This window comes from Chiloscyllium plagiosum, unplaced genomic scaffold (genome assembly GCF_037043375.1).
Source record: "Chiloscyllium plagiosum isolate Xiang-an unplaced genomic scaffold, Cpla_swu_hap1 HiC_scaffold_37, whole genome shotgun sequence".
Taxonomy (NCBI): Eukaryota; Metazoa; Chordata; class Chondrichthyes; order Orectolobiformes; family Hemiscylliidae; genus Chiloscyllium; species Chiloscyllium plagiosum.
In genome coordinates this window covers 6,527,441-6,539,133 of record NW_028270175.1, presented here as the reverse complement: position 1 = coordinate 6,539,133, position 11,693 = coordinate 6,527,441, and the positions used below count along the sequence as shown (strand labels likewise).

General features: G+C 39.0%; 1 protein-coding gene across 2 annotated transcripts in view; it reads left to right on the top strand.

Moving 5' to 3' along the window:
• Positions 1-898: 898 nt before the first annotated feature.
• The window catches only part of ube4b (ubiquitination factor E4B, UFD2 homolog (S. cerevisiae)), an 83,757-nt gene continuing 72,962 nt past the window's right edge, over positions 899-11,693 (top strand). Inside the window, exon 1 of one of the 2 annotated variants that reach the window (XM_043676206.2) lies at positions 899-1,142. In XM_043676206.2, coding sequence (XP_043532141.1) covers positions 1,119-1,142 — 24 coding nt within the window. In that variant the 5' untranslated portion in view covers positions 899-1,118. The remainder of the gene's footprint in view (positions 1,143-11,693) is intronic. The other variant, XM_043676208.2, reaches the window with a different exon arrangement.

The window sequence follows — 11,693 nt, the reverse complement described above, 5'->3', positions numbered from 1 at the left end:
TTCACACAGCAATTTTAAAAGAGCCCAAATAATTTGTCTTGGTGATGTTTATTGAGGGATAAATATTCAGAACTAAGAGCAAATTACTGCAGATGCCAGAATCTGTGCTGAAAAACTAAAAATGCTGGAAGTCACAGCTGGTCAGGCACCACCAGTGGAGAGCAAGCTAACACTGGGTCTCAATGACTCTTCACTAGCTCTGACCAAGAGTCCTCTAGACTCATTACATTAGCTTGCTCTAGGTGCATGGATGCTGCCTGACCCACCGTAATTTCAGATTTTTTAAACTTAGAATTGGATCAGACAAACTTTTGTGTGCACTGTAAAGGCTCGAAGCATTTTAGTTCTCATTTCGTCTGAAAGTGGGCATCTCTAACAATGCAGCACTCCCTCAGCGTACAGGGTGCACTCAACTCTCTAGGAGACTTCCAACGAGTCATTAGACTCGAAACGTTAGCTATTTGTCTATCTCTTTCTCTCCATAGATCTGTGTATCTCTAGCACTTCCTCGAGAGAAAAAGAGCCGGGACTGAGGCCGTTACCCACCTAAGCCATAGCTGTACAAACAAAAAGGGGGAAAAGAGATGCTGAGAAGTCATGGCAAATTAGAAGGTGCATGGATGCTGCCTGTATCACCACTAGAAGCTGCCTGCTCCAAACCTCAATATTCAACCAACAACACTCCTCCCCTCCACCAGCGCGTCCCACTCCGGGGACTCTGGCGAGGTTCCTGTCACGCTCCTCGTCTTTAGCCCATTTCTGATCCAATCGGAGCCCGGCGCGAGCGGCGCCCCCTCCTGATTGGCCCGGGTGGCGAAGGCGCGCCCTCGCGGGGCCGGCCATTGGCTGTTGCCGCCGGGGGCGCGCGCCGCGTCACGTGATCGATTCAAAATGGCGCCGGTGTTGTTTTGATGAATAAGAGACTTTGTGTCAAAGGCAGGGCCTCCCTCATAGAGGCCACGGGACATTGGGGAAAATAAAAGAAAAGCATCTCCCTTCCCCACTTTCCCTGATCCGAAGTAACGTTTATTTATGTTTGTTAAAATAGTTTGAGATAAACTATGCACTTTTGTTGAAAAAAGTAAGGTTTTAACGAAAAGGAACAATATACTGAAAGAATGGAAGAACTTAGTGCTGATGAGGTGAGGAGAGACCTTGTGTTGTCCTGTTTCTCATCTGTGTAACGTGCTGTTTTGGTTTTATTTTAAGGAAACGTACTTTTTTTATTTTAAGAAAAAGAACTAAACTCATTGCATGCCCTTTTGCTGAAAGCTCGTCAGCCTCATTGAAGTAGTCGACTTGTGTAGGCCATTCTTGCTAGTTCCATGGTTTAAATGTTTATTAGACTCTTATTTATTAATGTTGCTTTACAGCTTTCTGTTCAGTAATTTGTGCGCGAAGTTGCTTGTAAGCCCGGTAATTGCGAAAGTGCGTGCTCCTCAAAAGTGGGATAAAATGCGGTTTTTGAATGTATGTAACTGATTTCTGTTTCTGTATGTGTGTATTTCTTATAAAAGAAGAATCTGATTCTAAGAAACGCTTTCTGAGTCCAGAATTTTGTACCTCCTCCAAAATAATTTATGCATTTCCTGCAGTATGTTGTTAAAGCTAATGACACTTTTTGGCTTTTACACTGGGGGTGTAGGCCTCTACTTTTCTTTCAGGGAGTGTGGGTAGGAGAGGAAAAGAGCATAAAAAGAAGTTTCTTTCAATTAGGAATTGGTTGCATGTGCAAATATGTGTATGATTTTTCTCACTTCTATAATTGATTCATAATGCTCTCTGTCAATAAATGAACTGAACATTATTGGATAATTTTCAGTTAATTGTGCTAATTTTGATACTGCCTGCAGGTTATCGTTAGTGAACATCAACTTACTTAATTTTGCAGATTGAAGCTTGGCATTTTTTTAATGCTTGGGTTTTTATTTTTTGAGGTATGAGAAAATCAAAGTTTATGTGCATAATAACATCTGATAATTACCATGTTTAACCACAAATAGTCCTGGTTTATCTGGTTGATAATATTTAGTTTTAACTGCTTTGGTGGTTAATTTTGTTTCATTAACTCTTTTTGTTTAAAGAACCCAACATTATTTTTTGAAATAAGCATCTTGCATTCGATCTCGGTTTATTTCTAATCTGTGGTGACTCTTGCAAAACTAAAGTTCTGAAATCTCAGACTTTGAATAAAATTGAACTGGCTGAGGAGAAGGATGTCAGGTAGGAGAAAGTGAGGACTGCAGATCAGAGTCAAAAAGTATGGTGCTGGAAAAGCACAGCTGGTCAGGCAGCATCCGAGGAGCAGGAGGGTTGACGTTTTGAGCGTAAGCTCTTCACGTGCAAAACGTCGACTCTCCTGCTCCTTGGATGCTGCCTGACTGGCTGTGCTTTTCCAGTGCCACACTTTTGATTGAGAAAGATGTCAGTTCAATCTAGCAGTTGCAGCAGACATTGCAGTAGGGTCAGTACAGTGTTCTCATTAGTGTGAAAATTTTGTGTGACTTTGACCAACTAATTTTTGAATTACAGCAGCATTCCATCCTATACTTGTACAGAATGGTATAATCATAATTTTCCTCAAATCATTTCCATTTGACTTTCTGCTCTGCTTACAAACAATTGGTGTGAATGCTTCTGACGGAAACCCATTGCATCATCAGCGTCTATTAGAGAAAGGATGATTGATTTCAAAGATGTGCGTTTTTCATCTAGGGAAATTGATTAAACTTAACTAATATAGTTTTGACTTATATTGCTCATTCATCCATGCCAAAATCCTGGTTTATAAATTTGTAACTGGTTATACTTAGAATGCCAACTGGCTGACCTGCCATTGTACCTTTTCCAGTTTATTGCAATCCTGTTCAGCTTTATTGGACACTGTAATGCATCAAATTTACTCAGGAAAAGTACCATAATGCTGACCTCTGGCAACAATATTGCAAAATCAGTGCATTTTTGCATTGTTGACTGTGAAAGGTGCAGGTCTCTCAGATTTACTGGTGATTCTATTTACTTACCACTTTAAACTTTTGAGGTAAATATTTTGAAATTCCCAACTCCTCTGTCAATGCCCCCCTGCCCCGCCCACCAGTTACTTGCAATATGAATTATTTATTTGTTTTTTTTCTTCTTGTAAATTTTCAGAATTTGCTTAAACATTCAAGTTCCCTGTCCCCTATTTTTAAATTATCCACTCTATCCTAAACTATTCTGGTTTTGTTTCCCACACAAGGTTTATAAGTTTTTGCTGTTGATGCTCAAGGAAGCTTTTGCTAATGTTCAGTTTTCATTGAGTAGGAAATAATCTTTCGTAAGCCTAGTTGACTGAACTGATTTTACTGTGACTGTCAGCGTGATTACATTAGAAATGTTTGTGTGTAAATGGGAAAAAGTTTTTGTTTCCAGTTGTATTTCAGTTATTTGTAAATGTACTGCTAGCATCACTCTCTGCTGCAGTTGATTATAGTTCTATAGAAAAAGTGAAAAGTGCAACTTCCATGGTTGTTCTTGTTCAGTGATGATGCCCCTATCTCTGAGGCAGGAGGCCTGGGTTTAAGACATACCTGTTCTCGAAGTATGTAATAGGTTGACTAGGAATATAATGAACGTTGCCATTCCATAGATGAGAGTGAAAATAGCCTTTTTCATGCATCTAAGACTCTTGCAATTTGCCTACAACAGTCAAAAACTTTGGAGCAGTGAAATTTCCAGCTGAATTCCAGATTACAGTCTGACCAATTTGTGGGTAACACTTTGCAGTGAGTCCCAATATTAATTTATTAATTGTATCTGTAAGTTATCTGTGATTTTAGTTTTCATTCTACTTACTTACTCTTAGTGTTGAGGAAAAAGGAATTAAAGAAGATCTGAATGATCTCTTTTTTGAATGATTTGAGTTGTTCCTGGTACTTGCTACTTAATGACTATAAATAGTAGATTTGAGTGGGGAGGAATAAATTGCTGAGATTTCTCTTGTATGCTGATACTATAGTGGCAGTTACTGACTGAACAACCTTTGCGTTCTCATTTCACACAACTCTTTAACTCATTAAACATGAACCAATCATTTAATTTGACAGTTATATTACACTGATGCAGAATGCATAATGATAGTTAACTTCAAGCATTTTAGTCAGCAACATGCATTTAATAAATTGAATTCTGTGCTTTGAGAAGGAATGCTTTAAACCAGCAACCTAAGCCTACCCTCTATAGTGAATAAAATTGTGGGTATGGATGAAACGTATTCAGACAGTTAGAATCTAACTTTTATTTATGTAATCTTGTTTTATTCCTGAATTCATTAAATGTTTTGTTTCTGACTAGGATGTATCTACAAAATATGGATCAGAGCATTGAGGGGAAAATAGAGGACAAGGGATTGAGATAAATGTAATGAAATGTAATAAAGGAATACATGCAATAACTAAAATGTATATTATTATGATGCTGTAAGCATAGGAAAACATCCAAGGCTTTTCATGGGCAACAATAAAGAAAAGTTGACATGGCTTAAGGAGAAAATATTTAGTGTGATGCTTGAATGATTGGCTGAAGGCTAAGGATTCAGGGATTAAATTCTAGAGGATAAGGCCTAGGAAACTAAAGGCATGGCTGCTGGGCTTGGAGCAAAAGGAAGAAAGGATACATAAGAGTGGGGTTCTATAGAGCTGGAATGGTAGTGAGGAGCAAAACCACCCAGGCAAATGTTTATTTAAAATTATATGCCCACTTCCCATTTGAAGTTTGTTATTTAATCCATTTCCAACATCCAGTGTGAGCAAGATCAAACAAATAGTGCTGAGAAAATTTGATCAAAACTGCCACTGTGGTATGTGTAAGGAATAGTTGTCTTCCATTGGTACCTGGAAAAATAATGGTTTTTTAAAAAAAAATTTGCCTTCATATTGTCAAATGCACGTAGGTACAGTGAAAAGTTTTTTTGTTTCATATGCAGTACAGGCAGATCATACCATACAAAGTGAATTAGGGTAAGAGAACAGCACGAAAAATACAATATTAAGGCTGCAGAGAAGATGCATGAAGCACAAGATGACCATTTAATTGAAAATTTGAAAGGTCCATTCAGATCTCGTGGACTATAGAGAGAACTAGCCATTTGGATACAGAACTGGCTCAAAGGTAGAAGACAGAGGGTGGTGGTGGTGGAGGGTTGTTTTTCAGACTGGAGACCTGTGACCAGTGGAGTGCCACAAGGATCGGTGCTGGCTCCACTACTTTTCATCACTTACATAGATGATTTGAATGTGAGAATAAGAGGTATAGTTAGTAAGTTTGCAGATGACACCAAAATTGTAGGTGTAGTGAACAGCGAAGAAGGTTACCTCCAATTACAACAGGATCTTGATCAGCTGGGCCAATGGGCTGAGGAGTGGCAATTTAGGTAAATGCAAGGTGCTGCATTTTGGGAAAGCAAATCTTAGCAGGACTTGTACATTTAATGGTAAGGTCCGAGGCAGTGTTGCTGAGCAAAGTGACCTTGGAGTGCAGGTTCATAGCTCCTTGAAAGTGGAGTCACAGATAGATAAGATTGTGAAGAAGGTGTTTGGTATGCTTTCTTTTATTGGTCAGAGTATTGAGTACAGGAGTTGGGAGGTCATGTTGCGGTTGTACAGGATATTGATTAGGCCACTGTTGGAATATTGCATGCAGTTCTGGTCTTCCTATCGGAAGGATATTGTGAAACTTGAAAGGGTTCAGAAAAGATGTACAAGGATGTTGCCAGGGTTGGAGGGTTTGAGCTACAGGGAGAGGCTGAATAGGCTGGGGCTGTTTTCCTTGGAGTGTCAGAGGCTGAGGGGTGACCTTATAGAGGTTTATAAAAACATGAGGGGCATGGATAGGGTAAATAGACAAAGTCTTGTCCCTGGGATGGGGGAGTCCAGAACTGGAGGGCATAGGTTTAGGGTGAGAGGGAAAAGATTTAAAAGGAACCTAAGAGGCAACTCTTTCACACAGAGGGTGGTATGTGTATGGAATGTGCTTCCAGAGGAAGTGGTGGAGGCTGGCACAATTGCAACATTTAAAAGGCACATGGATGCGTATATGAATAGGAAGTGTTTGGAGGAATATGGGCTGGGTGTTGGCAAGTGGGATTAGATTATGTTGGGATATCTGGTCGGCATGGATGAGTTGGACCAAAGCGTTTGTTTCCATGCTGTACGTCTCTGACTCCAGGTCTAATAAAGTATGGAAAACGCTGTTCTTGAGTCTGTTGGAACATGTGTTTAAGCTTTTGTACCTTTCTTTCATATTGGATAGCCTAGATGTTTTTTGTGACCTTTAATTTAAAAGAAAATCTGCAGTCAAAGCCTAAGTGTGGATTTTTGTAAATGAGATTTGTAATTTGGTGCCTTAGCGTACAGGCTTTATCAACAGCTGGGAAGTAATTTTACATTTGCTGTCAAAATTACTTTTAACTTGGGGTGCATAGGACATTTTTTTCAAAGTTCTGAGTGCTTTATAGATAAGCTTTGTGTCAAATCACTTTCCAGTATTGTGTCCAGATGGCTATCCTTTGTGCATATCGAGGTGGAGAATTTTGTAGAGGATTTACCTACAAAGGTTGTCCTTGGTGAACCTGTTCTGCTGTCAGTTAATGTCTATATGTTCATTATTTCTCTCTTTTGTAGGGAACACTGGATAGCCATCTGGAGTTGAAATCTTTGCAGTTTGTTTTATGTTGTCTCTGAGAACAATTACAGCGCCTCTGCAGTTCTCCGATCCATTAGCTCAGTGTAGACAGACGTTGTAACCCAGCGCCACTCGGGATGAATATTGGGTGCAGTAACTGAGCTATTGGAGAGCTCTTTTTTTAATCTTAAAAAGAAACTTCTTTAAAATTGTTTCCAACCTGCCATGTTTTACAGATGTGCAATAGGCCCATAATGGGCTCCTCTAATAGCTTTTATTGGATAAATGAAGCAATGGTGATGTGGTGGTAATGTAAGTGGAAGTGTAATCCAGAAGCTGAAGCTAATGCCCTTGTGACAAAGGCCATATCCCATCGTGGCACCTTAAATTGGATTGCTTAAAAAGTCTGGAATTCAAAGCTTTTAGTCACTATGACCCTATCATTAAGGTCGTAAACAACCACCCTGGTTCACTAATGTCCCTTACGGAAGGAAATCTGCCGTCCTTATGTGACTCTATACCCACAGCAATGTGGTTGACTCTTGATGGTCTTCTGAAATGGGCTATAAGCCACTGACTTCATGGGCAATTAGAGATGGGCAACAAATTCTGTCCTTACCAGGTGAGAGACCCTCATCCTGTGAAGTAGTAATAAAATTGTGGCCTTTGGGTGAGACTGAAATCAGAATTGTTTGTGCAAGCCACTGCAGTTGAATTATACACCAAAACTCTGTCAAGTGAGGTATGAAAGAATGACCAGCGCCAGTGTAATTATTACTTGTTGCAAGAGAAATGTTAAAGCTGGGTGGGGTAATTAAGTGTTAGTAGTCAGTGTTCCTCTGTGGGTGTTTTGTGTTCCCAATAACAAGACGTGAATGCCATTCCATCTTTAGCTAGCTGAATTAACTAATTTGGTCTTTATCTTTTCAGATGGACAATTAAACCTTTTGAAGGGGTGGTTTCTTAGCCGTGGCTGGAGATTTGGGGAAGGGAGGAGTACACAGGAAAAGCTTGTCTGAGATCAAAATTACTAAGGCAAATGGTTCTTCTGCTGGAGATGAATAATGTAGATCACTAATGTACGGAAAGGGATAAAATTGCAAAACAAAGTTTGTAATTATTTTGTTGGTACTCGTTGCAGATTAAAAATATGTTTGAAAAGTTAAATGTATAAAAATTTCATGCACAGTTCTTTCAAGGGGAAAGGGAAATAATTTCAGTTTCTGGGAAATTTAATTGCAGGTTCATTTTATTCTGTCTTAAATGAATATTTGTTTTATAGAGTCATAGTATAGAGTACAGTATGGAAACAGACCCTTCAGCCCAGCTTATTCATGCCGATCAGATATCCTAAATTAATCTAGTCCCATTTGCCAGCATTTGGCCCATATCCCCCTCAACCCTTCCTATTCATTTACCCATTCATATGCCTTTCAAATGTTGTAATTGTACCAGCCTCCACCACTCCTCTGGCAGCTCATTCCATACACACAGCTTCTCTATGGAAAAAGTTACCACTTGGGTCCCTTTTTAAATATTTCCCCCCCTCACGTCAAACCTATGGCCTCTAGTTTTGAGCTCTGTTACTTTGGGGAAAAGACCTTGTCTATTTATCCTATCCATGCCCCTTATGATTTTATAAACCTCCTATAAGGTCACCTCTCAGCCTCTGACGCTCCAGAGAAAATAGCTCCAGCCTATTCAGTCTCTCCCTATATCTCAAATCCTCCAACTCTGGCAACATTCTTGTAAATATTTTCTGAACACTTCAAATTTGTGGAAGACCTGTACATGGTTAGGAAGTAGTGAGGATAATAAAGGGTCTGTTGAAGGGTATGGATAGGTTATAAGGAATGGGCATAAATCTGGCAGATAGCATACTATGTGGGGAAATGTGAGGTTTTGCAATTTGGCAGGAAAAATAGAGGAGCTGAATATTACTTAAATGGAGAAAGACAGCGGAAAGTACAGGACAGGAACTTGGGAGTCCTCTTCTGTGAATCGCAAAAAGCTAATGTCCAATTTCAGCAGGTCTGGGGGAAGGCAAATGGCCTTTATTTCGAAGGGAATAGAGTATCAATGTCAAGAGGTTTTGCTAAATCAGTATAAGGCAATAGTCAGACCACAGCTGGGAAACATTTAACAGTTTGGGGCTCTGTATCTAAGGAAAGGTAGGGCATTGGAGGCAGTCCAGAGGAGGTTCACTCAGCTGATCCTGGGTATGGAGGGATTGTCTAATGAAGGAGGTTGAGTAAATTGGGCCTGTCCTCACTGGGGTTTAGAAAAATGAGAAGATCCTTAGAGAAACTTGACAGGGGAGATGTGGAGAGAGGTTGTTTCCCCTTGTGTGGGAGAGTCTAGGACCACAGGGGCATCGTTTCAGAATAAGGGGGAGTCGTCCATTGAAGATAGATGAGGAATTTCTTCTGAGGGGAGTGAATGTGTGGAATTCTTTACCACAGAGGGCAGTCAAGACAAGGTTATTAAGTGAATTCACGGCTGGGGTTGAGCGATTTTTAATCAGAGAGATTGAGGAATAAAAAGCAAAGAAATTGGAGTTGAGGATTATTGGATTGTCTATGATCTCATTGAATAAGGGCTGAATGGCCTACTTTTTGCTACGTCTTACGGTCTTGCAGTCTGTCAAAAATAATCTGAACCTCTCAGGATGAAGTAATATCCTTAAATAAGGTGTCTCATACGATACATAGTACTGTTGATGGTTTCCTGATGGTCCCATGTGTAATTGAAGTATTAAACCAGATTGCCCCCATCCTTTCGATAATCTTGGCGTTGATTAATAATGTTTGATTAGGTAGTGGCTTGTACTGTCAGATTCTCTGAAGTGAAAGAGCATGAGACATGGACTGACAGGGACATGAAGAGGGTAAACTGATGGCATTTGCATTGTACCCATCCCAGGATTCCCGAAAACCACGAGAGTTATATCTTTCACAACATCCTTCCTATATTAGGGAGACCAGCACAAAAGTGACCTAACCAATATCCTGTACCATCGCAACTTGACCTCCCAACTCCTCTACTCAATGCACTCACTTTGATTCTATCTCTCAACAGAACATTAGTAAGAAGAGCTGCACTCACTTTTATTTTCCCTTCAGTAAATGTAAACTACAGATAAATAAGATGGCAGCAATCAAACAAGCTGTTGAATTTAAATAAAACTTTGGAAATTAATTTCTTTTCATAGAAAAGTAACTAAATATGTAATACAATGAAAATTAATTGCTAAATTTTGCTCAAGTTATAGAATGGCATTCTTTTATACCATAATAATTTGGCTCATTGAACCTGTTGACTTTGAAAGAACAACTTGGCTTGCCCCACCCCAACCCCCCCAACTCACTGTGTCCTTTCTCTATAGTCCTACAAATTTTTTTTTCTTCTTATGCTTATTCAGTACCTTTTTGCAAGTCATGGTGAAATCTGCCATCACTACCCTTTAACGTAATGCTTTTAAACATGGAACACATCCACTATTCAATGTGATCACGGCTGATCATTGAACTCAGTATCCTAATTCCACACTCCTTGACCCCTTTAGCCACAAGGGCTATATCTACAAACTTCTGAAAACCCACTTTCAGTGGTACTGAATTTCACAGGCTCACTACTCTCTGGGTGAAGAAATTCTTCTTATTTCGGTCCTGTAAGGTTTACCCATTATCCTTAAACTCTGACTGATTGTTCTGAAGCCCTGCTTTCCCCCCCCACCCCCCATCAGAAACATCCTTCCTGTATCTAACTTGTTCAGTCTTGTTAAAAACAAAATTGCAGGTTTCTTATAGATTTCCTGTCATTCTTCTGAAGTCTAAACTTTTGCGATGTACCACTTATTGTTGTAAATACATTTTTTCTCTTGTTTGAAATTTCTTTTTCGAATAACTGATTCTTCAAATGTTAATTATTCAGTCTAATAGCGATCTCAATGCATGGAGTTTGTTCAAAGAAGCATTTTAGTATTACAATGCAGAAAGATTGAACCTGGATCAGTAAGATGTGAGCATCCTTATTGTGTCATAGCCACTGTTTTAAAAAAAACTTTTTATATAAAAGCAGTATATTTATGCAACACAGAGCAGCCGTAAAGTTCTTCACTAAGTAGACTGACCATTTGCCCATCATTCAGAAGTTTAGAATCAATCGCCTGTCACGATAAAACTTGTGTGCACATTTTAAAATAAAGCATGAATTCAGATTATTGTTTTTATCGCAGTGGGATAAAAAGGGGTTACAAATTTCAAGTGAATCTTCTGAATGAATATACAGAGGCTTTGCAAAGCGGTGGCAGATGTTAATTGAATTGACATTCTTTCAGTGATGATTGGATTTGGACTTTCAGTTTTACTGCTTTGTCTTGTTCAGCTATGTTATTTATTGCAAATGTCAAAAAAATCACATTGTACTGCTTGGTGTCTACCAACATAACCTGTTTGGGAATTATTAGACAGGGCACTATTTTTAATCTTGTATGCATCTGTTGCTGAAAGCTTGAAAACTGATTGTTAGAACCCGCAACAGCTTTGACAATCTCTAATTTTGAATGGAAGCTAAGTTTAATTGAAATAAACTGAACCTTAAATACTAATGTCTAAAAATAGATAGTTGCTTTCTATAAAAATAACTTGTTGCCTTGCTGCTGAGGAATTATGTGAACCAATCACTGTCTCTCTTCAGCTGACATATTTTGATTCTTGGAAGATTATTGTAACTTCTTCAAGCGGTTGTTTTTATTAGAAATATTAGTAGAGGAGCAAATGAGTTAATAAAAACTGAGAGGTTATACTGTGCACAGAAATCCTGTAAGATTTAAGATTGCTATTTACAGACTTAATAACATGTTATTTTCTTTTTAAAAGATGTTCCATGTGGAGCACAACATAGTGGCTTTGATTTTTATCCCTTTGCCCCCTTCCCTTTCTCACCAGCATACAGGAAAGAGTTGGGTGAAGTGTTAAACATTTGGGAAAAATGAAATTTTGTCTTCAGTCGTCTGATCCACTTAAAGCAAA